Genomic DNA, 26,034 nt, shown 5'->3' on the forward strand with positions numbered 1-26,034 from the left:
AAACTCCTTAGAAATGGAGACTAATGACATCAGGACACAAAAGGCCACTGGAAGAGACCTAGTAGTATTTTGGTTAGGCACAGTGGTGATGATGTGACATAGCACTTTTGTGCCAGCTGTTACCAAACATGGTCAAGACTGTGTGAAGAATGGGAAAGCAAATGCAGGTGAATGCTGTATTGAAGGCATCCACCAACTGCCTTTCAAATCAGAACCTGGAAGTTTCAGAATTTAAGTCTTAGGCTTTTCCCAAAAAGTGAGACCTAAAAGTAGGAATCACATGACTACAGCATCTTCAGATACAATTTTGTTTCAGAACAATCTGAACAAGCACTTATGGTGGCTTAATCATCCTTCTAGCTCGTTTGTAAGCAAGGTTCCTTCCACATAGAGCACCTGCTTTGCAAACCTGACTTGCCAGCATTAACTTGAAAAATCACTAGTTACCTTTAAATACTTTTCCTATTTATCAATATTAACCACGAGACAAAGTTCAGTATAAGAAGACTACTCTACCTGCAGTAGAAATATTCTTATTATGGCCTATGCAGAAAAGCAAGCCTTCATCCCCAGGTGAGTGGGAGCCCTGTGTTTATATAGGTCAAGACTAGCCCATCCTCAGGGCACATGCCTGTGCACCTTTAAGGCACAGCAGTTTGCCTGGACCTGTTTTCAGTCCCTGTGCTACCTCATAACTGAGATGACAAGTAGCAGGTGTTTTTTTCCAGCCAAGTGCCAGAGTAGCTATGACTTTGCCTGTCGCAGTTCACCAGAGCACTTTTTTTTCTATAGTAAAAGGCTGGGAACTTTATACTTCACATAATAAAATCAATCACCAATGAGACTGAACCCTTCCTACACAGACAGCAATATTTTACTGAAACAAAAAAATCTTACCCACAGAATGGTGTAAAGTCTAGTGTAACCAACCAAATGTTTTATAGCAATCTAAATTTAGGTTTTGAACTTAGCATTTGGATGTTTAAATATTCACCTGATTTTCAAATATGATGTGAACTTAAATCTGTCTGTGAACACATCCATACCTAACTCTTTTGAGACAGTAAGAGAGGAAGACAAAACAAAGATCCATCAACTGCAGGAACAGCAAAAGGAAGAGTTCACATCATACTTCGTGTTTCCTTTCATATGGTGTTAAGCTCTAAATACTGTGGGTAAGCTTTCCAGAAGCTTCTACAAAAAGGATAGAAACACACACATCAACAGCTGAACAGTAATAAATTCTAATGTATTGTTTATCTTGTGGTATGTGGCTCATATCAATGGCACACAATTATTGTAACAAAAGAGGTAGAATTTCAAAACTGTATGATAAAATACTTAATAGTGCCCAGTTTGTGGTGTGTGTTTGTTTGTTGGCGTTGGCTTTTTTGGGGGGTGGGGGGTTTTTTTAGTGGTTTTGTTGTTTGGGTTTTTTGTTTTTAAAAAGACAAAACAGTGGCATCTCTATGGGTGGACTTCTAAAAAAAGAATTTTCAAATAGATGGCTTTCAAATAAAGCTAGTATGGTGAAACTACTACTTAAAATCTTTACAGTTCCATAGCACTAGAAGTATTTAGAAGATAGCTGTCACATGTCTTTGTTGTGGATTTATGTTTGCTTGCCTTTTTCTTTTTATCAATATGAGAGAAATTTAGAGTAATTACTCAAAGTTGGGAAAAGTGAAATTCTTCATGATTTTCAGACAGCATGTTGGTTAAATTGCTTCAAGAAACATTAATATCTGCTAATAAGGTAAGGAATGGAGAAGGGAAATGTAAGACCTTGGCATTCACTAAATTGTGCAAATGTTGCATGGGACAGCTCCTGAGGTTGCTCTAACTTGTCTGTAACCTTTCAAGTTACAGAGAGCACAAACTTTTAAGTGGTGTGAAAAATATGCCGGTTTAGTTATGTTCTTGAGCACGCTATAACCAGACTATCATGACAAAAATGTGTAATTTTGGATTACAATTTTATTTATTTTTTTTTTACATATCATCCATTCTTATTTCTATTCTAGTTAATACAGAAAGGTTTCCACTGGAGAAGGAAATTTATTATAATGAGAGTTAGGCAGCACATTCTAAAATGAAATAAAAACTTTTATTAACCTAGTGCATTCATTTTTTCTTTAAATCTCTTGGGAAAAAAAGCTATTTAAATAAGATTCTAAACAAACACCAGAGACTGTGTATTACAGGGCTGCTCTACATACTGCAGTGAAAAGATCTACTTAGAATGTACAATCATTTTGGGAGAGCCAGAAGACCAATGCATGTGACTAGCTTTAATTTGCTTGCTTTCTTTCATTCCATGAACTTCCTAGCACAGGACTAGACGAAGTGTAGAGCTTGCAATTTTTGTTCAGACATGTTGCACTGTCTATTCCACCACAAGAGATTCACAGGATCTCAAAACGATCTGTATTAGAGCTGCCTGCTCATAAATACTTACACATGGGAAGAGGACTTGAAAGAGAAAAAAACAAAACAAAAAAACTATCCCCTAGAAGGCTTTGGGCATGTAAGCAGCAGAAAAATCAATGAAACCAGAACCACATCATCTTCTACCACCACCTTTTCTAAAGGCCACTGACAAAGAAAGTGAGATGTGCAAGTGTTTGAAATTCTGGATCCAATGAAGCCAACAGCAATGTCCACTGGTAAACTAGTAAGGCTGCCCATCACATACTGGTTTGGTACTATGAATAAAGTAGCATTCTTTTAAAGTCTCTAGAAATAACATGAAAGGCAATGTAGTAATTTTCCTCATGAAAAGTGTATTTTCTACACTAGCAGAAAGCAAGTGATACTGTAGCAGTAACTTTCCAAATTGGGATACTACTGTGCAGTGCATCCTTCCAACTACTGAGGTACTCAAGGGTAATCAGTAATTCCTCACACATTCCTTAACAGCAAGTTTGAGACTGGTAGTTCACACAATTCAGCCACTTCCTCTCTTGATTTCTGATGATTTTGACCCAAACAACTTTGCTGTCAGTGCCTGTATTACAGTAATACATATCCTGCACTACATATTAAACAAAAATTAATCAGCAATATCACTGTTATGAGGCGAGTGCTGAAATGTACATTTCAAACTTCTTCTAAAAAAATACATTCATATTCAACTGCAAAATAGATCTAAGAGTGCACAGTCCTTCAGTTCCTCTAATCTTTGGTAGCAGAGAAGCTAAAAGATCCTAAGAGTAGGGTATTCAATGAGACTACTCTTTTTCATCAAGTTTGCGCAAGATCAAAAAGAATGTAAGAATTATGGACAATGTAATTTCACAGCTTCTCAACTTCAACAAACCCCCTATTAACAGACTTTCACACCATCTCAACATTGATAGGAATCATTTTTCAGACCTTATACACCTTTGCTGGAAGTTATTAAAGGGATGTCACAAATTTTCTTTTCAGTGGCTCTATTTAACTTTTCTTTACTGTGAAATGTACATACATTACTAATATTCAAAATGTTTACTGAGTATCCAAAGAGCTCATAAAGACTAAGTGGAATGAGTAGCATCACTCAAGACAACCTTTCAAGAAGAGTAAGCCTAGTTAAATTAAGAAACTATTGTAGTATGATAGCCTCTTTGCCGCTGCAAAGTTTCTGCTGATGCAAATGAACATAGCCAAGTATCATGGCAAAAAGATGCTTTTGCCATTCTTGTTCTAGTAAAGAGCTTCAAGTTAAAGAATATCCTGTCTTTACGCCTTTTAAATAAATCTCTCATCTACAAAAGCAGATGGCTCCACAGTACATGCTTACTTGTGAAATCTCACACTTGGATGGAAAATGTGACCAATGTAAAATTGAAACAACCTGCAAGATTCTTTCACTACCTGAATTAACAATAACAAAAATTTGTTCTAGTTACTCATGATGACTCCTGATACTCTGCATAGGTTTTAAAAGTATATCTGCTTAGCTCCCATTATCAAGAACAAAAACATCACCCTTATTATGCTGTTAAACACATTACTGAAAATACAAAGAAGCAAATTTGGGATCCATTTTTAACAGTTTCTGATCAAATGGCCCAAAGATTTAACTTGTTTTGGGGGAATATGAATTAACAAAGAGAGTACTTTAAGTGTTGACTGGCATAAAGTATCCTTGCAAGTGTTCACAACTGCTGACTCTGCATGATGACAAAATTCTACAGCAAATTAACTTATTTTATAAATACCTTCCATAACCATCTTATTTGAGAATTGTCCAACTGTGCTTAAGTAATCTGTGTGTGCTACACCACAGGCTTGATTACAGTATTTTCAACTTGCCTTATTCAAGGTAAGAGTACCTTAACTTCATAAGTAAAATAATTTAAATCACTGAAATGGCTTGAAGAATGGTATAGTAATCTACTGAAGCAAACGAATCTAACAGCATCTATCCCCTTGATTTTGTAATAACAACACGAAGCACAACATACAAAAATGAAAGTGTGGCAACATTTTCACAGGAAAAGGCTTCACCAAAGAATTCATGCCCTCATAGGAAATGAAAACTGTATTTCCTCTTTGTAATCTTTAGGAACATAGCATTCTGCTCAAATACAGTACAGTAAAAGATCACAGGCTGTTAATAAAGGTAGTAAATCCATCAATCAACTAAGCATAATGTTTTCAAGTAAATGTGCACTCCTAAAAAGACTGTGTTGCCTGCAAAGCTACCTGCAATACTTTTCAATATGTATGTTACTTATGTAAATAGTAGATCAGCATCCTCAGTTGCCTATCACTAGAGATCAAACTTTAAACAAGCCTAGGACTGAACTCCTTCCCAAATGCCTGGCCTCCATCTTCCTTCTGTCCCATTCTCACTCTTTCTTTCGCACCATCAAAAATTACATGTCACTACCATGAACTGTACCAAAGAACTGATCTGGATCTCAGGACAACTCCTTTCAGTGGCTTATGATGACTTAATCTACAGTGAGAAAGGTAAGTCTTCACTTGAACTCTGAAAGTCCTACTGGCACAATAGACATTCAGCTGTTATGGTAATACCAAGTCCCTTCTGAGTTTCTGAATATGTCTGTCTTGGTAATATTTGTTTGCAGGCTACATTAATAAGAAATTGAACAATTCTAGCTGTAAACATGATGCAACTGAAGACTGTACAACAAACTTTTATTCTATGAAAAAGTAAAATAGCTGTTAGAAATTGATGGTGTAACACATATGTACAGTAGCCAATTTATTAATGCTTGAAAAATATTAACAAAGATGAAAATTCATTAAATAATACACTGTTGCATACCACTACCAACCAAATTGTTTAACATCTCTTATCTGATTAACTTCCCACTTTAAAGAGGCGTTTACCAAAATGTTTGAAGAGCTACTGCCAATATGTGTTTGATTCCGAGTATTTATGTGGTCTATGACTGAAAGCCTTTCCAAACTTAACATATTAAAATGAAATACAGAAAATCCCTTAAGTTCATAAAGTACCCTTTACAGCTATTTTGCACATTTCAGCTTTCACGTAACCGTATTCACCTGACCAGAACACTACCAGCAGGTGATGCAGCAGTATCAGTCAAGTTTTTTGAGCCAAAGGCTGCTCATGAAGATATTTTATCTTAAACATTGTTCATCTCGACTCTGGAGACACGTTCTGCTAATAAACACATCAGCAAGGTCTATTACAAAGCAAAAAGTTATTTAATGCATACCTCACTACTTCCTAATGACTACTACTTGCACAGTAGATAAGAATCATTAATGCAAATCCACTCTTTCAAAGGGCTGCCTTCATTAAGCTGACAGTTTACTACCCAGAATAAAAGTCTCTGTAATCAAAAAACTGAACCATGACACAGCATGAAAAATACTCCAGCTCCCAGAGGGAGAGGGCAACACACACATGCGTAACTTGCTTCTACGTTCAAAGGCATGCTTATGCTTTACACTCACGTGACATTCTCATACTTTCATCCCTTTGAGGGAAGCAGAAAGGGAATTAAAACTTGCATGTTAACACTTTAATGGTAAAGATCAAAATTCTAATCTGAGCTAAAAAAAAAGTTTCTTCTACCAAAGGGGCAGTCATGTAACAAAATTTACTCTTAGATCCTATTATGCAAGAGAAAAAAACAACTTTCTCAAAACTGAGTGAAGGGATGCTTTCAGACACAGAATTTCACAGAAGTTATGTTGAAAGAAGTTGGTGAAATGCACTTGAGTGGAATAAATTGAAAATCTGGCATTATCCTATAGCCAAATCTTTTACCACCAATTTAAAGGATACACAAGCAGCAAAGTAGCTGAAACAGGAGAGAACAGCGCTACTATTTTACCTAAGCAGCCAGTTAATCTCAACAATTTAACACGAGGCTTCAATATTAAGCCATCAAAACACAAAGCCCCCCCTTATTTCTGTTAAAAACATGTAAGGTTTTTCAGACCAACAACAGATTTTTACTTTTCGTGCAACATTCCTGGACTTTGAGTCACTGAAAACAAACAACCACAAAGTACTGGAACACTGTCACTATCTATCCAGAATACCAAATATTTTACAAAATAAGACAATGCAAATATTTGCTTAAGTTTTGGCTTCATGCATATCTGCATTTTAAAAAGTAAGCTAAAATCCTACTGTATATTCTTATAGAATATCATGTTCCACCTTCTATAAGTAGTAAGAACATCGTAACAATGAGCATGAGAAGGTAAACATAAGCTTGCAGTGAAATAAGCTTTATCTTACTACCTAAAGAAGGTGAAAGGCAAATTTTTACAACCTAATTTAATTTCAGTTTTATTGAACTGTCTACAATATTCTGTGAGTGTGTGCACACACACAGGCACGCACAGAAAGAGTGGTTATCTACAAACAGTTTACACAAATTATGTACATACATGTTATTTACATAAACTAGTATGGCTGCATGATCTTGGATGTAAAAAACCATATGCTGCTTGCACATATGACTGTTGCATTGGTCTTACAAAAGTAATATAAACCTTCTGCAACAACTATCTAAGCACATATCATATCTTGCATGTCTTTTAAAAAAATACAATACCTAGAACACTGTTATCAAACAAATATGCTTTATTGGCATCTAAAAACAAAATGCACCCAACATTAAAATGTACTTTTTTCATTATTTTTTTCTTTTTTAAACCCACTGCAGTACGAGGAACAAATCACAAACACTTACTTTAGAGAAAACAGAGACTATAGTGTCGATTTTACAAAATCACTTTTAATCTCTGTGTTATGCTCCTTAAATAACATGGGCCGTTTCTTTTTCTGCCGAATTGTAGGAACATAAAATATGACAGCTTTGTCTATACTTTAAAACTCTGCAGCAGCCTAAAAACACGGACAAGATACACCAGCACCTGTTTTCAAGTATAACAATTTTGATAGCCAACCTAAGGGTAGTATCTAAAAAATTCCATTTCCTTCCATAGGAAGTCTTTGTTTGACAAGCTGTTAATTTTTTTTCTTTGTGAAATTAAGAGCAAGTGGGGGGGAAGTTTAAGCTTTAGCAGAGAAATTAAAAACCAAAAAAAAAAAATAAAAAAAGCAAAAAAAAAAGCTTACCTACTATGTTCAAATTAAGAACAGTGTTCTATACAAGTCAGTTGTACAGTTATTTAAGTGAAAGATGAACATGAACATCAGATTAACTTAATTCTGGCAGACAAAAGTGAACTGCTATGGTCCAGTCGGCCATTTATCTATTACAGAGAGATGACAACTTTACAAAAGGTATCTTTTACCTACTGAGTGATGATTATGTCCCCTCAGTTTCTGTGCTTTCTACCACTGGTTCACTTTCTATATCAGCTTCTGTGTCACTCTTCTCTTTGTTTATCTCGACGGAAGATGTCAGTTTTTCATAAAGTTCTGGATCGTCCTGCACCTGTGCAGCTGGTGGTTGACTTTCTGTCTCTGTATTTTCACCATTTACCTGGGGCATACTATCAGCTTTGCGTTGGGAAGTGGCCCCATCAAAATATTCAAAAACCCGTGGATGTGGAGGGGGGATCCAGTTGTTTGACATTCTGTCTCTTCCAAACCTGTTCCCATTAATTTCTCTGCAAAAATTAAAATCTCTGTCATCCCTATCCCTCTGTCTTTCCCAGGGTCTTCTGCGGTCATCAAAATCTCTGTGAGCATCTTGTTCAAATCCTCTATTCCAACTGGGACCACTTCTGCTCTCAAATCTATAGTTTACATGCCGAAACCTCTCTCTGTCTTCATGGAAGCCTTTAGGGCCACCATAAACAGGGAAGGCATGGTGCTCTCTTTCATCATAATCTCCTCTCTGCCCCCAGTGCTTGTCTGAATTGAAACCAAAATGCTCTCTTCGACCAAGGTTATCTATACCTGGTCTTCCAAAATTTTCTCTCATGTCTACATGTGGCCTTGCGAAGTGTTCTCTTCCATCTGCTGGAGGCCTTCCTATACCCTCTCTTGGATCAACTGGTGGTCGTCCAACAGAATCTCTGACATCTACTGGAGATGGTCTGTTAAGGTTATCTCGGTTTTCCACTGGAGGAAAGCGATAATCTCTGTCTCCTTCCTGCTGAATGTTATCACCTCCCAGTGACAGCCTTTTCTCTGGATTAGAAATGCTATCAAGATTTTGTCTTCCAGGTGTTCCAAAAGGTCTTTCTGTTTGATTAAAAATATCTCCTGGAGGAAAAGGACCTCGAGGTGGTGGGTGAAGAGATGGATCAAGGATTGCAGGAGGAGGAATACTACGCTGTGGTGGGATTCCTGGCTGCATCAATGGAAACCTTGGCCCAGGTGAGTGGGGCATGAGGCCTGGACGGATATCTATGAGAGGCATTCCTGGCATCCTTGGACTACTAATATTTAAATGAGGCATGTTTTGAACTCCAGCTGGATGCTGCATTGCCATAAGTCCAGAACTACTTGAAATATTTGGTGGTGGCACTCCCATGAGTCCAGAACTACTTGAAACATTTGGTGGTGGCATTAACAGAAGCCCAGAATTGCTTGAGACAATTGGTGGCTGTACTCCTGCTAGAACTCCTGAGCTGCTTGAGACACTGGGTGGCTGCATTCCCGTCAGAAGACCAGGGCTGCTTGAGACACTGGGTGGATGCACTCCAGCTAGAAGCCCTGAGCTATTTGGGACATTTGGTTGCTGCACTCCAGCCATAAGTCCAGAGCTATTTGAGACGCTGTTTGGCTGAACTCCACCACCAAGAGAAGAGGTACTGGAGACAGTAGGTAGCGGCACCCCTCCTGCAAGCCCAGAACTGCTTGAAACGATGGGTGGTTGCACTCCTCCTACCAGTCCAGAGCTGCTTGAAACACTGGGCGGTGGTACTCCTGCTGCAAGTCCAGAGCTACTTGAGACACTGGGTGGCTGACCTTCTCCAGTAAGCCCAGAACTGCTTGAGACGCTGGGTGGCTGCACTCCTCCAACAAGTCCGGAGCTACTCGAGACATCACTTTGCACTAAAATGCATCAACAAGAAGGACAGTTAATAGAAAATGACAGTGGAACACATGGCATTCAGAAAAAAATGCAGCTTAATTCATATTCAGTTATGCATTCAGTGATGATACTACTGGCAAGGTCTATCTCAGTTTTTGTAACAAACACATAATTTTAATCACATTGGTGATAAACAGACATTATGCCACAAAAATGAACATCTCTACATAGTAAGGAATGTACAGCAACTCGAAACTGACAAATCCCACAGCTATGACCAAATTTATGCAGGACAGTATTAAAATCTTTGATAAAATTCTATATATGTATACTGTCCTACCCTCTCCTGCTTCCTTCCACTGCCTCTTGTGTAGTAAGACTGCATTTTAAAGAAGTTTTTCAAAGCACTCCCAGACTCAGCTTTAGTTCTTGAGTCTATGAAGAAAATAACCCTGAACATAAACTGGTAGAAATCAATGATCACATGACGATAAAGATGGTTCCCACCAACCCTCAACTTAAACTGAAAATGATACCGCGCCTAAAACTTTGGACTACGTAGTTATTAGCGGAATGGACTATGATCTGCAAAAAAACCCTCATGATGTTTCCTGTATGGAATTGTATCAGACAACAAAAACATTTCTTACCAGATCTGTTGTTTTCACTGGAAGAAATCTGCAGGTCTGCAAGATGTGATCCCTTTTCATCTGGTTCTGGTTTGTTGACCGGCAAAGGATTAAAAACGCTTCCAGCAGACAACGTTGGAGTAGCCAGATTACTAGTAATTGTACCAACTGGTAGAACAAGGCTAGTAAAAGGAACATCCTTCATCGTCTCTTGTGCAATTGGTAATGGAGGTTGTACTAAAGCTGTAGAAAAGTAACAGAAGTGTACCACAGTAATTATATATTCAAGCTTTCAAGACTAGTCTAGCAGAGGTCAAGATGATAAATCAAAGTGAAATTAATTACCCTAAGTGTTATGGGTTTTGATAATGATATCTGATCCTCAATCAGCGCTGCAACATTTAATGTTTTAGTAAAGACCATGTTACAGTCAGGTTCAAATATGAAAATATGTATGCAATAATAATTAATTTAGCCTAATCTTTTTTCTTTTTTTTAGCTAGTTAGTACACAGTAAACTTTTTGTAACACACAAATAAGTATTAGAAGAATCAAACTTACGTGTTGGAACAACTGGTGGGACCACAGGTGGTGGGACCACAGGTGGTGGAACCACAGGTGGAACTGGGGGAGGCATATAACCTATATGAAAAAAAACCAACAAAATTATTACAGGGGAAGCAAATACAGTTTTGCAGTAAAAGCTTGCCCACATCATCCTGCAAAACTGCATCACTGAGGTCTAGCAAGTATCAAATGTGTGGAAAGAGACAATGGCAGTTATTATTTCCAAAACCAATCCCATCTTACTGTAGGTGATCAGCATGTACATCTTTAGAATTGATTTATGCCAGCAATATCCAAAGAAGAAAATTAAGAGCTTCAAATTTCCCAAGAAAAGAGATTAGTCTTAGGGATTTTGAATATTTTTTTTATCAACATTTTAAAGAATTAAAATCTGCTTTAATTCCTACTCTCAATAGAATATACTAGTAAAAATAATACTAAGTTAAATGTAAGAAATTTCATACTGAAGAATCAAAAGTCAACTGGCTCAAATAATAATCAGTAGCCAATGTAAAACTATACAAAGCAATGTACATAGAAGCACACGAACCAAATATACTCATGACATATTCAGCTTCATTCTTACCAACCTACCTGGAGGGGGCTGTGAAGGGTTGAAACTTGCTCTCAAGAAGGGAGGAGGAGGAATTGCACTATAACCAGGAGGAGGGACAGACATTGTGACAGGAAATGCAGGTGGAACCAAGCTAACAGCAGGCACAGCTGGAGCTACTGGAATCTTCATTCATGGAAAGAAAAAACAAGCAACTTCAATACTTAACAGTGCAATTCATGTTAAGCAGTAAATATATAAAAGCTTTTATCTATATTCTGAGCACCCTGCACTCTGAAATGGTGAAGATCATGTTGAAATGGTGGTACCTACATTACAGGTAAACACGGATACTGAAAGAATCCTGTTATCTTTATTCTAAAAAGAACATTAAAATACAGTTAAACACTATGCCTATTCAAGAATTTTAAAACTGCTGTGGGAGACAGGTGAATGTAGAAAGAGAAACAGAGAAAAGATAGGAAAATACATTAGAAAAAAATTAAGCTCAAAAGCCAATGCAAATAAGTGAAAATATGTTATCTAAATATGTTATCTTGCATACTAATTTTATGCCAGCTCAATTACTGGAAATATCTATACATGTTAGGAAAGACAAAAAAGTAATAACATGAATAGAAAAAAAAAATATATTAAGCTAATATTTCCCACTTTACAATTTCATATGGTCATCATCAAAAAGGATTTAAAGAGTTTGCCAAAAATGCATTTGTACCTACGCTTGATAAATGCGTAGTGTAGTACACTCAAGAAAAATGACACTGTAGTCTTCTAGCCTTCCACAATACCTTGTTACTGACTGGATGTTAATAATTCTCTTTTTAGAAGAAAAAAAAAATACAGGAGAGAATAATTAAAGACTCTCATAAAATACTGTGTACCAAGAAGTGCAACCACACACTAATTCAGTAATTGTATCTTTTAAAGATTACAGTCCCTACAAAATCCTGCCCAGAACTATTGAGAAAATAATTAAACTTGAACTCTAAGCTGATACAGGGAAAAGCAGACAGGTAGAAAAGAAACAAGCACAAGTGAAAAAGAGGATATTGTAGTGCTTAACTTACCAAAATATACCCTCCTCTAGCTGCAAAATACTTTCTGTAAACTCCTTTTAATTTCTCCTTAAAAAAAAAAAAATCTAACATGCCAGTGTGGTTGGGGGTTTTAGGTGTGGTTTTTTTCCTTGTTTGTGGTTTTTTCTTGGAGAGGTGATTCTCGTGTTGGTTTGGTTTTGGTAGGATTCTTTTGGCGGGGGCACATGACTGTTTTTTTTTCTTTTCAATTGCTCTGTCTTCAACATCTAAGTCTTCAACCAAAATTCTACACAAACCTGGGCTATGTTGTGCACACGAAACTAAGATTTTGCTCAAGCACAGCAACTGATTCTACTCTTAAAATATTTCAGACATAAACACATATGGATGCAGAACTTAAGTGTTTTTAAGAACTTTAACTCAGCTTTCAAATTTAACTGTACTGAATTAAATGTTTCCCCTCCAGTTCTGTGAAAGTTTTGCAAACTCAAACCTATACAAACCTGCAGCATAGTGACTGGCTGTGTATAAGCTTCTGTCTGTGTTGTAATAACTGTGCTCTTATCAACTGCAGCACTCTGAGTAGTTTGCGTATTTTCTTTAGCAGCTTCTGAGCTCCTGGCTGTTTCCCATTCTAAAAAAAAAGGTACATATTTAATATTAAAATGTAATGAATGTATTATTTTTGTTTAAATACTAAAAAGTCTTCTGCCTTCTTAAACAATAAATTTTTATCTGGTATATAGACTGATTACAAATAACCCTCCAACTTACTATGAAAAGAAGCAAGTGAAAATGTTTATGATTATATATTTTAAAGCATGTAAAATGTCTTTAATCACTGCAATACTGTTTTATTATGCCTGCATACAAACTGCTTTTTCAAAAGTTGCCAAGTTTTTTCACCAATCATTCTGTTACAAATTTGTAGTACAGAGTATGCTCCCAAAACTGCTGCTGTCAACTACACGTGTTAACAGCTGGCTACTGTAGAATGACAGAGAATCTTCATGTTAAACAAACCTCATCCCAACCCTTCCAGTGATTTGGTGCTAGATCTGGTTCAAGAACATATGGTACATGTCAATCTTTTACAAACCTAACAAACCTCATGATTAACTGGATTTCAAAGTAAGGTCTAATATTGCTTGATTTCCTATCTTTCTGATTTTCTGGGGAAAAAAAACCTTAATGTTCAGCTAAGATATGCTTAGCTTGGACAAGTTCCCACTCCAAATCTTATACTTGAATGTATGACTTTTCACAGTGACACCCAGATCATAATTTCTACACAAATTACTATTTTACATACTTTGAAACTAGTACACAACAAACTTGTAACTGTTTTTAAAAATGCTAACTTTTAACAGGTTGCTTAAATGAATTCCACTTTGTCATTGTTCCTCATTGTTACGACAATTAACTAATTACACATCTACAATCTAGATTTCAGCATTACAGTGTAATTTATATTGTAAATAACTAGTAAAATTGATATAAGCTGAAAAGGAGTACGTATCACCTAAACCAATGAACTTTCTAATGATTCGTGAATAAACACATTTTCTAGCTATCACAATTGCTGTTAATGTCCATACCTGTATTTACTGTTTCCTGGTCAATCATGCCACCTTCAGCAAAGCCCTCCAAATCATCCAATTTTACTTTCTCCCATGGAATATATGAAACCCCCAGATCTACATCCCAGAACTGTTTGTATTCTGTTTTCACACCTTTATTCAAAGCCCAGGCAATCTGAAAATAAAACCCAACCAAATAATTTGATTAAACCATACAACCTGTGAATAGAGAATTTCAGGCAATTTCCTTTTTATTTCTGCCACTACAGATTAAGCTGTAGGAAATACAGAAAATTTACATGGTCTCTAGAACAGCTTTGTCAAAGATTAATTACATCAAAAAACTGAGGTATCTTGTACGTTAATTTTAACATATAGATGGGGAAACTAAAAACAGCAGTGTTTGAAGCATCAAAGAAAGCATAAAAAATGTCAACATTTGATCATATACTTAACCATAAGAATACCACCAAAATTAATATGAAGTGACTCCCACGGTCAAGTACAAGACACAGGTTGTTTATAGTCTTGTATGCCTATCACTAGCAGATACATGAAATGCTCTTCAAGTATTTCCTGAGTAACAATTCTCAATTTCATTTTCCTATCTCTCACATCACCTGTTAAAACCTTCCCTTGCAGAGAGAAACAAACCCCCCAAAAAACTACATATTCCTGTTTAATTTTAATTCATGTTGCACACTCAATTAGCTGCAATTAAAACTTGATTAAGTGTACTGTATTTGAAATGGACAGCGACCTTGGACAAAAATCAACTTACCTTAATAATTTTAGATCCAATTTTATAGGACCCAGAGCTAAGTTTCTGAAGAGCACGATATGCATCTTGTCTATGAACCATACAGACATAAGCACAACCCCTTGGAGGAATCATCTATGGAATAAAAACAACAGTCTTAAACAGCAGGAAAACCGTTACTTCAGATTATGTAACTACACTAAGAGAATATTAATATTGAGAAATGAAAGGCTTACACTGTAAACAATTGTTACCTTTATCAGCAACATTAACACTTTTAAGCATCTGCAAAACTTTAGTGATATTGGCATGGCACTTCAGGTACAACACTTTCAAGAAGCTCAGAAACCTGAAGAAGGGGGCTAAAAATGACATGAAGGATTTGAATGACATGGAGCGGGCAGGAACTGGGACCTATACTATGACAACTTCACAAAAGCAGAGGTTGCCATCTCTTATTAAGCTCCAAACTCACTGCAAGCTGAGCAACACCCTTTCACAGAGGTGCACACTAGTAGTTATTTTGCAGTTCTGAAGGGGAGAGTCCTCATTCCTGAAGCATGATTTCCACTATCTTTAATGTTTTATTTAGGAAAGAAAAGTACAATGTGGCAAGTAATCTTTGGAAGTGAGAAAAACATGTATGACAAATTTTTGTTTTGGTCAAAACCATGTGTGTGCCTTTATGCTTTTTTAGGAGCACGCAGTAAGACAATGAACAAAAGAGGACAGATTTTAACGCAGTTCTTATCAAAATATGCTATACAACAAGATATACAGCAGTGTTATCCTTGTTACTTAATGCTTTGTGGAATGCATGGGCTAAGTAACTTTCAATATGGTCTGCCTCTGAAATGTAATAGGCACTCAGACATTATGGCTGTTACATTACTTTCAACTTCCTCAATTGATAGTCTCTGCAAATCAAAATGAGGCATAAATATCAGGTTATGGGGTTTATCTTCTGTAATGCCACAAAAGATATTCCTTATAAATTATATATTTGAATATACTAACATGATAGGACAAACAGTAAAAATATTATCTGAAATTAATGAAATTGCTGAGAAATGCTTTAAAACAACTAAGGAAAGAGACAAAAATCCAAATTTCTTTCATGTGGATATGAATTATGCTGGATTATAGACAATACTGCAGTATGACTCTAAACATTTAAATCTAAACTAAATAATAAGAAATGTACATCCTAGTTAAAACCATCTTTCTCATTGTCACATTTCAGAATAAATACTTGCTTACAGTTGTAGTGGGTTTAAGTTTCCCCCCAACATTAACTTTGCCCAACCAACTCAGAAGCAAATGAAGCAAATGTTTTATTCACATTGACTCCAGTTAATGAATCCTCTATAGGGAATGCAATCAAAAATAATCATCATAGAATACTGGAACAATGTGGGTTGGAAGGGAGCTTAGAGATCAAGCAGTTTCAACCACCCTGCCATGGGTAGGGACATCTCCTACTAGACCAGGTTGCTCAAGGCACCATCCAACTGAGATTTGAACACTTTCAGAGTTGGAGCCTCTCTTAACTTCTCTGGGCAGCCTGTTTTAGTGCTTCACCATCCTCATGTTAAAGATATTCCTCCTAACGTCTAATCTAAATCTAAGTTCTTCTAAGTTTGAAGTCACAACCCCTCATCCTGTAACCACACACATTTATAAAAGGTCCTTTTCCAACTGTCCTATAGGCCCCTTCCAAATACGGTAAGGTTTCTATAACGTCTCCCGGGAGCCTTCTCTTCTCCAACCTGAACAACCCCAACTCTCTCAGCCTGTCTTCAAAGCAGAGGTGCTCCAGCCCTTTGATGATCCTCATGGTCCTCTGCCCTAACAGTTCCATGACTTTCTTGTGTTGGAAGCTCCAGAGCTGGACACAGTACTCCAGGTGGTCTCTCACCAGAGCAGAGATTGGGGGTGAATCACTTCCCTCAACTTGCTGGCCATGTTTCTTTTGATGCAGCCCAGAAAGCCAACTGTATCCTGGGCTGAAAGCACACATTGCTGGTTCATCTTAAGCTTCTCATCAACCAGGACTTCCAAGTCTTTCTCCTCAGGACTTTTCAAATATGATGGAAAGAGGATTGGCAACTTCCTACACCAGTTCCCTCACGACCTGTATATGGATCCCATAAAGTTCCATGGACTTGTGTACCTCCAGATTCTTTAAGTGGTCTCAAACCTGATCTTCACTTACAGAGGGAACTTTTTCATTTTCCCAGTTCTTGTTTTTACCTTCTGTAACTTAGGTGGTGTGGTTAGAGACCTTGCTAGTGAAGACTGAGGCAAAAAAACACTGAGTATCTCAGCCTTCTTACTCTGGGTGACCAGGTCTCCCTTTTCCTTCCAGCGAGAGCCTGCTTCTTCCCTAGTCTTTCTTTTAATGCTGACATACCTACAGAAGCCTTTGTTGATGTATTTGATGTCCCAGGCCAGATTAATTCTGAGCTTTATTTTTCCTGACTTGGTCTCTGGCTACTCAGACAACTTCTCTGTATTCCCCTGAGGATACCTGTCCTTGCTCCCACCCTCCGTAGGGCCCCTTTAATGTGAATACACAACAATATGTGTCCATTAGTCCAAGGAAATATGATGCCCGTACCATGTCACAACATGAAAAAAGATGCAATTTCTTCTTTGTTAAGACCCTGGTTTAAAAGACTGTGTAAATTGTCAGTGCTTGGGGAAAGCCAGTTTACCATAAAGTGTACAGCTTTTAGTACTTCAGAAGTCAGTACATGGAAACCAACAAGCAAATCAAAGCCACAGTTTTTAAACAGTGATACAAAAGCATCCTCAATAAAACCTTAAGCTGCTAAAAGGAATTCAGACACATAAGCACGTTTAGGTTACTAGTCTGTAACTCCATGCTTACTTACATTAATTGACTCTATTTGTCCAAATTCTTCAAACAAGTTAGTTAAATCTTGCTGTGTTGCCTTCTTGTCGACTTGACCTACCCAAAGAGTAGTGCTGCAAACTGTCAAGAGACACATTCACATCAATCAAAATACCAGAATGTAAGTTTATAAAACCTCTATAGCATAAATACATAAGGCTCTACAATTACACAGAAATCATTGATTAAAGAAGCAAGAATAGTAAATTGATGACTTACTACACAGAAAATGAGTACATTTACAAAACAGGTATTCCCCAAACAAACAGCATTTCATTTCTTATTTCATTTTGCTTTGCATACAGAATTTGTTTTAAAATAACTTTAAAAAATAATCCTGTAGATTTTCATGTGCTACAGTGAACTGCAGTTGAAATTATTTAGGAAAAATAAACCAAATAATTTCTATCCCATATTCCATTAAAAAATGTGCCTCTAGGATGTAGTCATTTTTAATGAAGTAAGAATAAGTGCTAACTGCCTAAAAATGTATTACAGAAAGAATGTTAACTGCAGTACCAGGCACTGCATTGTCACTTTAAAAAAATAGAAATTTGACTTCACCTTGGGAATAAAAGTCAAAGACAAACTTATCTGAGGCCCATCAATGAGATGAAGTTGTCCAGGATACTTCTGACTCTTGTCAATTCCAACGCAAGGCCAGATCCATGTAATTTCTCTCTGAAGTGCCTACCACACCCTCCCTCACCAAGTATAAACACTCACTGACATGAGCTAAACCTTCTTCCATATATACATGGTTCCAAATCTTTTTCCCCCCAAATACTAACCAGTTTATGTGTGCAAGTCTCAATAAAATCATAGCAGTTATTTCCACTTAACAACATATGATCTAAATCAGCAAGAGATCAGGGCAATATTGGTGGTTTTCCTCAAATATTTTACAACCCCGAGTAACTCACTCAGGATCTTAAAAGATCTAAGGCTGAACAAAACCAGACAGCTCAGATCTCCTGGGCCTGCCCTATCCTGAACCAAGGAAACATCTTTTCTTCATCATCATCTTGATGTATCACACATCCTTCCTGTACCAATCTTGGTGCACCAAACTGGAAAACCAGTGTTGTGCATTCCTATGTGTGGTGGTTTAGGCTGGGTGCTGGCCCAGATGCCACTGCACAGACCACACCTGGGAGGTCTCAAAAGGGTCTAGCCCACTGGGTGGTCACAGCAAACCAGGTTATTTCACCCACAATCCTCTGCTCCTCTGTAAAACATCAGCACAGGGTCTTCACTTCCTCTTTCATCCCCTGATGCTGCCTAGGTAAAATGGCGTGAGCTGCCTCCCTTGGGCCTGCCCAGGCCCAAGGCTGGGTTGGTGGGGGAGGGAGGAAAGAACCCTGGGGGGGTTTGGGTGTACCCCCAGGTGGGGATGGGACGTTCTTGGATATGTTCTGGGATCTCTCTCTTTTGTCACGATGCCTGTAGTTCTCTGTAAAACTTTCATTGGTGTTTATTTTTCCCATTTTAACTTTCCATCACTTTTGCAATCCATTTGTCTGAGTCGCCCAACTCAGTCTTCTGTAGCCCAACGTGGGGCTAGTTGTTGTGTCCACTCTGCAGATCGGATTGCAAAAGATGGAGAGTTTAAATTTAGTTCTGGGTGTCAGTTTGGGTTTGGAAGCTGGGGCTTAAGTTTTCTTGTCAGGGCAACTGTGTGAACTCCTGTGGACTGCAGAAGGACACCTGGTGCGTGGCTGATGGCATGGAAGTCCCTCCTGTTGCTTGGGGGGGAGGACCACTTGGCTCAGTTGGTAGGGCATGAGACTCTCAGTGTTGAGCCTGCAATGGGCAGCAGTGTCCTCCTTTTAATACCCTAGCTGGGCAGGGAGGGGGGAGTGGAACAGACTCAGCTTCCATGGGGAAAATGCCCTGCAGGGAGGGTAAAGTACCCTCAAGCCCTCCACCCTGCTTTGGTTTTTTGTTTTCAGAAAAGGGCATTAACCCACCACACTATGTCAACTAGTATTTCCCAAGGATAGCAGTACTGAGAATAACTAGCCCTAAGACTTGGACAGAAACCATTCCTCTCGTACCTGTAGATGACCTTTTTGATTCTCATGCCGTTACCATCAGCAAGTGGTAACAGTGGCTGTCACTAGAAGAATTTCATGAAGTAAAACGCTCATCAGGTGAATTACCTACCTACCTACTTATTTGTTTTGTAAGTTATTTTTAACCCTAAAGCTTCCACACTTCCCTTAGCCACCTCAGTACCTTCTTTCATGAGCTGAGTCACTTCACAGGACCTCATAGCTCCCTGCTTTGTGGAGTATTGGAAGAAATCTAAACCATAAAACTTAGGTGATTCATGTGAAAAAACAAATAAGAAAAAAAAAAATATATATCTTAACTGTAGTTCAGTCCCAAGTTTAAAGTCACCTTGGAATAATGCAAAATATTTATGCAAAGAGAACAGAACACTCATTTCAGTACAAGAATGAATTTTGAACTGCTGAACTTCTCAGATAAATGAAACAGTTTTAAAACACAAAATAAATGCAAAACTACACCAGAAACTGTGTATAAAATATCTAAACCACTTTGGGAGTACAAGCTCATTATAATAAGTACAATTTTGCATCCCAACAATTCAGAATCCTGCTAAAAGGAGTTACAGGGTATCCAGATACAGTAGCAGATGACTCCATCCAATTTCACTGTGTCTAGTGCTCATCTCAAAATACACTCCTTTTGATTTAAGCAACTGTGTGGAGGAAGTTCTCCTTCTCCCTGCTATCTTCCTTCTTTTTAGTATGCAAATTCTCTGTAGAAACAACAGTGCACAGCAACACTGCAGAAGCTGAAATCCAGATGGGTTTTGGATGCTTTCTTGGGATAAAGTCATTACGGTCTGCCTTATGATAGTAAATGACTTGTTTCATGTTTCTGTCTGCCTTTGCTCTATATTCCTGCTACTTAAAAAAAAACTCTAAAAGTTTAACAAAACTGGCCTCTGTTTAAGTTACTCAGCAAAGTGTCCAAAGTGTATACAACACTTAAATATTATCACAGCATCAATTTTCAGATCAAATGCTGATCATCCTCAAATGCCCCATCCCATAGAAGACAGCATGAAAGAGAAAGCATGCTGGAACTCAGGGACAGCCTTTGCTACTCTGTTCAGCAGTAGTGTTACTGATGCAACAGTATGAGCAAAATCATCAGCAGAATAGCATGATACTTGCTTTCCTCTAAGATGAAACTGTAAGTTTCCTAAATGGTAAAAAAAATAATGGTTACCATATCTTGTGACAATACTCATTTCTTTCAATGAAAAGCAATGCCTTTTTTTTCCCCTCTAATACTACGTTATTAAACTAGTATGCAGTTCCTACTTACCACTTAGTGTTTTTGACCGTATAGGAGGCAATCCCTTTTTCTGACGCTCTTTTTCCCTTTCCCTAGCCCTTCTTTCACTGGAATATGACCGAGATGACTTTCTCTTCCTTTCTCTTGATCTTGACCGTGAACGTTTCCTGTGCTTACGCTTACGAGAACCAGACCGTGATCTAGACCTTCGCTTTCTTGGTGACCTACAAAATACTTCATTTCAGTATGCTAAGTTAAAGAATAAATAAAAAAAGAAATCTAATTTAGTCATCTGCTAACTACAAACTTCAGTTGGTAGTTAAGTGATACAGACATTTCTGTTATATTTTGCATATTCAGATTTTTCTGTTGTATTCACTTGTACTGCTTCAGGAAACAATGCTATCAGACCTAAGAAGAGAACATATCACCTTGAGCTCAAAACCAAACACATTCAAAGAGTTTCTATTTTCTGGCACACAAAACCTGACCAGCTGCTAGTGTTAGTTATTTTTGCTACCTGAGTAGGGCACAAAAAATTTAAAGCAGAACACAGATATGCTAAATGAACTGTTATACAGAAAGTCTGTATGTTAACACATAAATACTAAACGAACACTTTCTGCACTGCCAAGAACTGCTCATAACAATTTTGGAGAAGACAGAATTCAGGATGATAATCACAAATTGAATTGCAACTTTGTTTAAGAGAATTTTCATTTACTTAATACAAGTTAATTATGAAACCTTGAACGAGATCTCGACCGGGTTCTTGATCTTGAGCGAACAGCTGATTTTTTTTCTTCTTGCTCAAAAGTCTCTTCTTCAGCAACATCCTGTCCTTCATCTATATCCATGTCCTAAGGTCAGACATAACGAATGTTCAATAATTATTAAATAAACATAATCACAATATGTACAATTATATTGAAGCATGCATCCGTATTACTCATTCTGAAATCATCTGAGTTTGCGCTTTCAAGTTCTGTAATCAAATTTAAATTAGGTTTTACCTGTTGTTGAATATCCATTGAATCATCTACATTGGTTTCTACTTCTAAAAACTGCTGCTGACTACTCCCTTGTGATGGTGAGGCGGAGTGTTCTGAACCAAAATTTCCTTCTTGGTTCTCTTCAGGGCTTGCCTAAATAACAAATAATCATATGCCATTAAAAAAAACCCCCAAAACTATTTTCTGAATTTAAAAAAATCAAAGTATAACATTTGTTGCTTAATATGGCTACCTTGAAAACAAAAACTCACAGGAGAAACAGTAATTGTAGCAGCCATACCTACACTGACAATGAAAGATACTCAATGGCAACATACCCATGCACATGGACTAATAAATTACAAGCTGTTATTAACATAATGTAAACATACCATTTAACTCCAAACTTTCTTACAGTCTGTGACTTTAGACAAATAATTACTACAAGATGAGGCAGGGTGCTGTGTCATTTGTCAGCGCATCAATTACAAGACCTAACAAAACATGCAGTTCTGAAAGCAATAAATTGTAAAAATACTAAATGTCTTGTTGATTTCCTAGAGGAAGAAAATATAATGGCCTGTACATTGGATGGAAAATACAGCTTTGCAATAAATATTTGTAAGATACAAAAGAAATTCAATGAAACCAAGAAATACAATTGAAATACACAGAAATGCTATCAGGATAATATTGAAAAGTAATTTTAAGCCTAGAATCCAATACTACAGGTAAACATTTTGGCAATTCTCATACCATTTTCACTTCAAGTAAAGAAATACTAAATACACTAATCAGCAGAATGGTAGAAAGTTTGCAGAAAGACAAGTGGTTCCATGGGTTTTTTATTGTTTTGTCTTCCTATCATTAAACACCTTATAAATAAAAAAACTCTACTACAAGTCAGTTCCTGCATTTTCATTTTAACATTAACTCTTGTCTCATTTTCTTTTTTTTTTTTTCCAACAGCCTGTTTCTTGATATCAATTCCTACAAATCTTGTTTCTTCTTCTGTCTCTGTCCATCCTCTCCTCCTTGCTCTGTACTGCTAATTTTTCCTTAATAATTTTCGTTTGTGTTGTACATTCCTTCTCTTCCCTTAATCTTTCTCACTGATGCTTAAACATGGAATTAAAGAAATTCTCACTCATAACACACTGCAGTCATTACAGAGTGGTTTCAGCAGAAGTTTGTATTTTTAGCTTCTATAAAGGTGAAAAAAAATTTCCTCTGTGTTGTGACTAGACAAGAAACTGAGTGGACGAGAAAGGAAACAACTTCTAGACTTGGAATAGAAGATCAAATAATAAGGGGTGAGTCATATGAACATTCTACCCCTAAGTGTACTGTAACCTAATTTCAGAGGTTAAATTAGTTCAAACTCCAATTCTGCTTGTTTTACAGTAAGGTAGGCATTCAGCATTTTTATTTTCAAATTAGATATATGCTTTCAGATACATCACATAAAAAGCTCTTAAAACAGATGTGCTATTCCAAGTTATATTCCTTTACATTTTTTAGTGTTTGAAGCCAGATATTTCTAGATATCCACCAACCCCAAAACCTCTTTAGTCTATAGCTATATTGTACAAGCTTTGTCAGTTGCAGCACTTAAATGAGAAATGAAAATGAAACATAGTAAAATAAAGCAGTAGAATAAAAAAATATTATCTAGTAAAAATTAAATTACTCTTTTTCTAAACACTAAAAAGTCAAAATCATAAATTCAAAACTTAAGCATTCTTGATTGAAAGCTGAGCAACTGACCAGATACAGCTTCTAGGGTTTTTTTCTAATGGGATCAGGATGGGAAAAGAGCAGCTAAATACCAAGGACTAATCTCAGAAGAAATATGCTAATTTACTTTAATGGAGAAAGGTCTAAATCAGCTCTTAATACATCAGCCCTCCAGGAAAGGGCTTGGAGCTACTGGTAGTGGACGTGAGCCAACAATGCACGCTTGAAGCCCAGAAGGCCAATCACATCCAAGGCTGCGTCAAAGCAGTGTGGCCAGGAGATTGAGAGGTGATTCTACCCCTCTACCCCGCTCTGGTGAAATCTCGCTTGGAATATTGTGTCCAGTTACGGGACCTCCAACACAAGAAGGATGTAGACCTGCTGGAGCAGGTCCTGAGGAGGACAACAAGGACTATCAGTGGGCTGAAGCACCTCTCCTATGAAGACAGGCTGTTCACCCTGAAGAGAAGGCGGCTCCAGCAGGATCTTATAACTCCATTTCAGTATTTGAAGGCTGGGGAAGGACTGTTTAGGAGGGCCTGTAGTGACAGGATGAGGGACAATGGTTTTAAACTGGAGCAGTATAGGTTTGGGTCGGACATAAGAAGGAAGTTCTTTACAATGGAGTGGGAAAATACCGAACTGCGATGGATGTGGTTGAGGCCCTGTCTCTGAAGACATTCAAGATCGAACTTGATGTGGCCGTGGGCAGCCTGATCTAGTTGGAGGTGTCCCTGCTGACTGCAGAGGGGTTGGACAAGATGATCTTTGAAGGGCCCTTCCAACTCAGTGCAATCTGTGAATATATGTGACTCTACTCTTAAGCTCAGATTCATCTAGACAAAGCACATTCACTAGCCAAGACTTAAAAAGTTTAGTAAAGTTATCCACAATCTCTATTCTGTCCTCTGTTGTTCTGCAGCAGCAACTTGCACACTGCTCTTCCTTTACAGACAGGAGCATAATCACTTAAGTGCTCACCTTCTCCTTTTTGACAGCAGGGAAAAAGCTGATTTTCCCCTTATTAAGGGGTGAATAACTGAAGCACTGTCAGTCTTTCCTAAGAGAAACAAAATGTACACGCTGCACGATTCTTTTGGGTTTTTTTAATCTTCTTTGGGTACCTACTTCTGCTTATTACACTTACTGTACAAGCTTCTGTTAGATGATCAGCCAACAACAAAGATTTTCATTACAACATAAGTGTCAGTAACACGGCAATGTTTATGTTTTTCGGCATGAATTTTTTAATCAGTGGAGAAAATTATTATTATGACAGCCACAAGGTGGAGTTCTTACTTTTTGAGGCGGCTGTTGCTCCAGAAGCTGTTGTCTGAGATGTTCTAAATTTTGTTGCTGTAGCTGTTCGGCTAGTTGGTGAAAGAGTGAGTTGTTCACAGATTCTGGTACTAAAGGCCTAAAATGAGACAATTTCAGTTACAAAACTGCAATAGAACAACAATAGTTATTTTCTTGGGTTAACCAGTTGGTAACCAGGTCTTCACAGTTTAAAGTTTAACTGAAAGTGTAAAAAAAATCCACCTTTACTCTCCACTCTTATCAAATTTAACACTATGAACATAAATAACAAAGCAAAGAATGTGCTAACTCCAAGAAAAGGCAACAAAATATATGAATTGTAAGAATACTTAATACGTCTACATGCCAGATATTTCATTAATTTAGTAAACTATTTTCTCTGCCTACTGTTTTAGTTTGGAAAAAAAATAAACCCAAAACATTTTCCTTTTTATTTAATCCTAATGTTCAACTAGCATCAGGCAAATTTTAGCATTTTCCATAAGAAACATAGCTTGATCTTACAGTTGAGAAGTGGGAGTTTCCTTTTTAGGCTCTTCACTTTGTTCAGATTCTTCCCCAAAGTCAAACCTGTCCATCAGCTTCTAGGAGAAAGCAAAATAAGCATTACTCACTACTCCTTATATGTCACTTTGTGTATGTACTTTTCAAAAGAAAAATGCTCTCATTTTTCAATGTTAAAAGTTGGCAAATAACCCAAATAGAAAATTAAATGTCATACTGCTTCAAATATCGAATTTTGTCCATGGCTTTCTTGAGCCCTGGCTGCTGTTAAATGTACAACTACATGTTCTTTCGATAGTAAATAACAGCTATTTGGAGGAAAGCTTAAATAAATAATTCATATTATGTAATGGTACCTTTAATTAGAAGAAATTACTACGAAGAGGCCAACTATTCAGTCCTTTGGCAATCAGCAAACTGGTCTGCTCATACCAAGAGAAGACCTACAGCTTGATTACTTTGCAAAGAATTACTGTATTTTCACACACACGTGTCATTTAGACAACCTGAATTCCTTCAAATATACTGTTTCTTGAAAACAACTTCTCACACAGTCTGCAAAAAAAAACCAAAGCAAGGTGTTATCATGTAAGAGGAATAAGCCTCCACAGGGATAAAAAGAAAGGTAT

The 26,034-nt window shown here is 37.2% G+C and overlaps 1 protein-coding gene across 5 annotated transcripts in view; it reads right to left on the reverse strand.

The window, feature by feature from the left end:
* The window catches only part of SCAF8 (SR-related CTD associated factor 8), a 166,714-nt gene that overhangs the window by 105,332 nt on the left and 35,348 nt on the right, over positions 1-26,034 (reverse strand). For 2 of the 5 annotated variants that reach the window (XM_068151492.1, XM_068151484.1), the window contains exons 8-20: positions 25,406-25,485; positions 24,881-24,998; positions 21,866-21,997; positions 21,600-21,712; positions 20,883-21,076; positions 17,500-17,600; positions 14,624-14,737; positions 13,861-14,017; positions 12,766-12,896; positions 11,246-11,390; positions 10,646-10,726; positions 10,106-10,327; positions 7,762-9,475 (exon numbers count right to left, since the gene is read on the reverse strand). In XM_068151492.1, the coding sequence (XP_068007593.1) occupies positions 7,776-9,475; positions 10,106-10,327; positions 10,646-10,726; positions 11,246-11,390; positions 12,766-12,896; positions 13,861-14,017; positions 14,624-14,737; positions 17,500-17,600; positions 20,883-21,076; positions 21,600-21,712; positions 21,866-21,997; positions 24,881-24,998; positions 25,406-25,485 (3,288 nt within the window). In that variant the 3' untranslated portion in view covers positions 7,762-7,775. Of the gene's footprint in view, positions 1-1,347; positions 9,476-10,105; positions 10,328-10,645; positions 10,727-11,245; positions 11,391-12,765; positions 12,897-13,860; positions 14,018-14,623; positions 14,738-17,499; positions 17,601-20,882; positions 21,077-21,599; positions 21,713-21,865; positions 21,998-24,880; positions 24,999-25,405; positions 25,486-26,034 lie in introns of those variants that run through there. The other 3 variants (XM_068151502.1, XM_068151512.1, XM_068151473.1) reach the window with 2 other exon arrangements.

Source organism: Melanerpes formicivorus, unplaced genomic scaffold (genome assembly GCF_026170545.1).
Source record: "Melanerpes formicivorus ecotype bairdi unplaced genomic scaffold, bMelFor1.0.p_v2 SCAF_2, whole genome shotgun sequence".
NCBI classification, from domain to species: domain Eukaryota; kingdom Metazoa; phylum Chordata; class Aves; order Piciformes; family Picidae; genus Melanerpes; species Melanerpes formicivorus.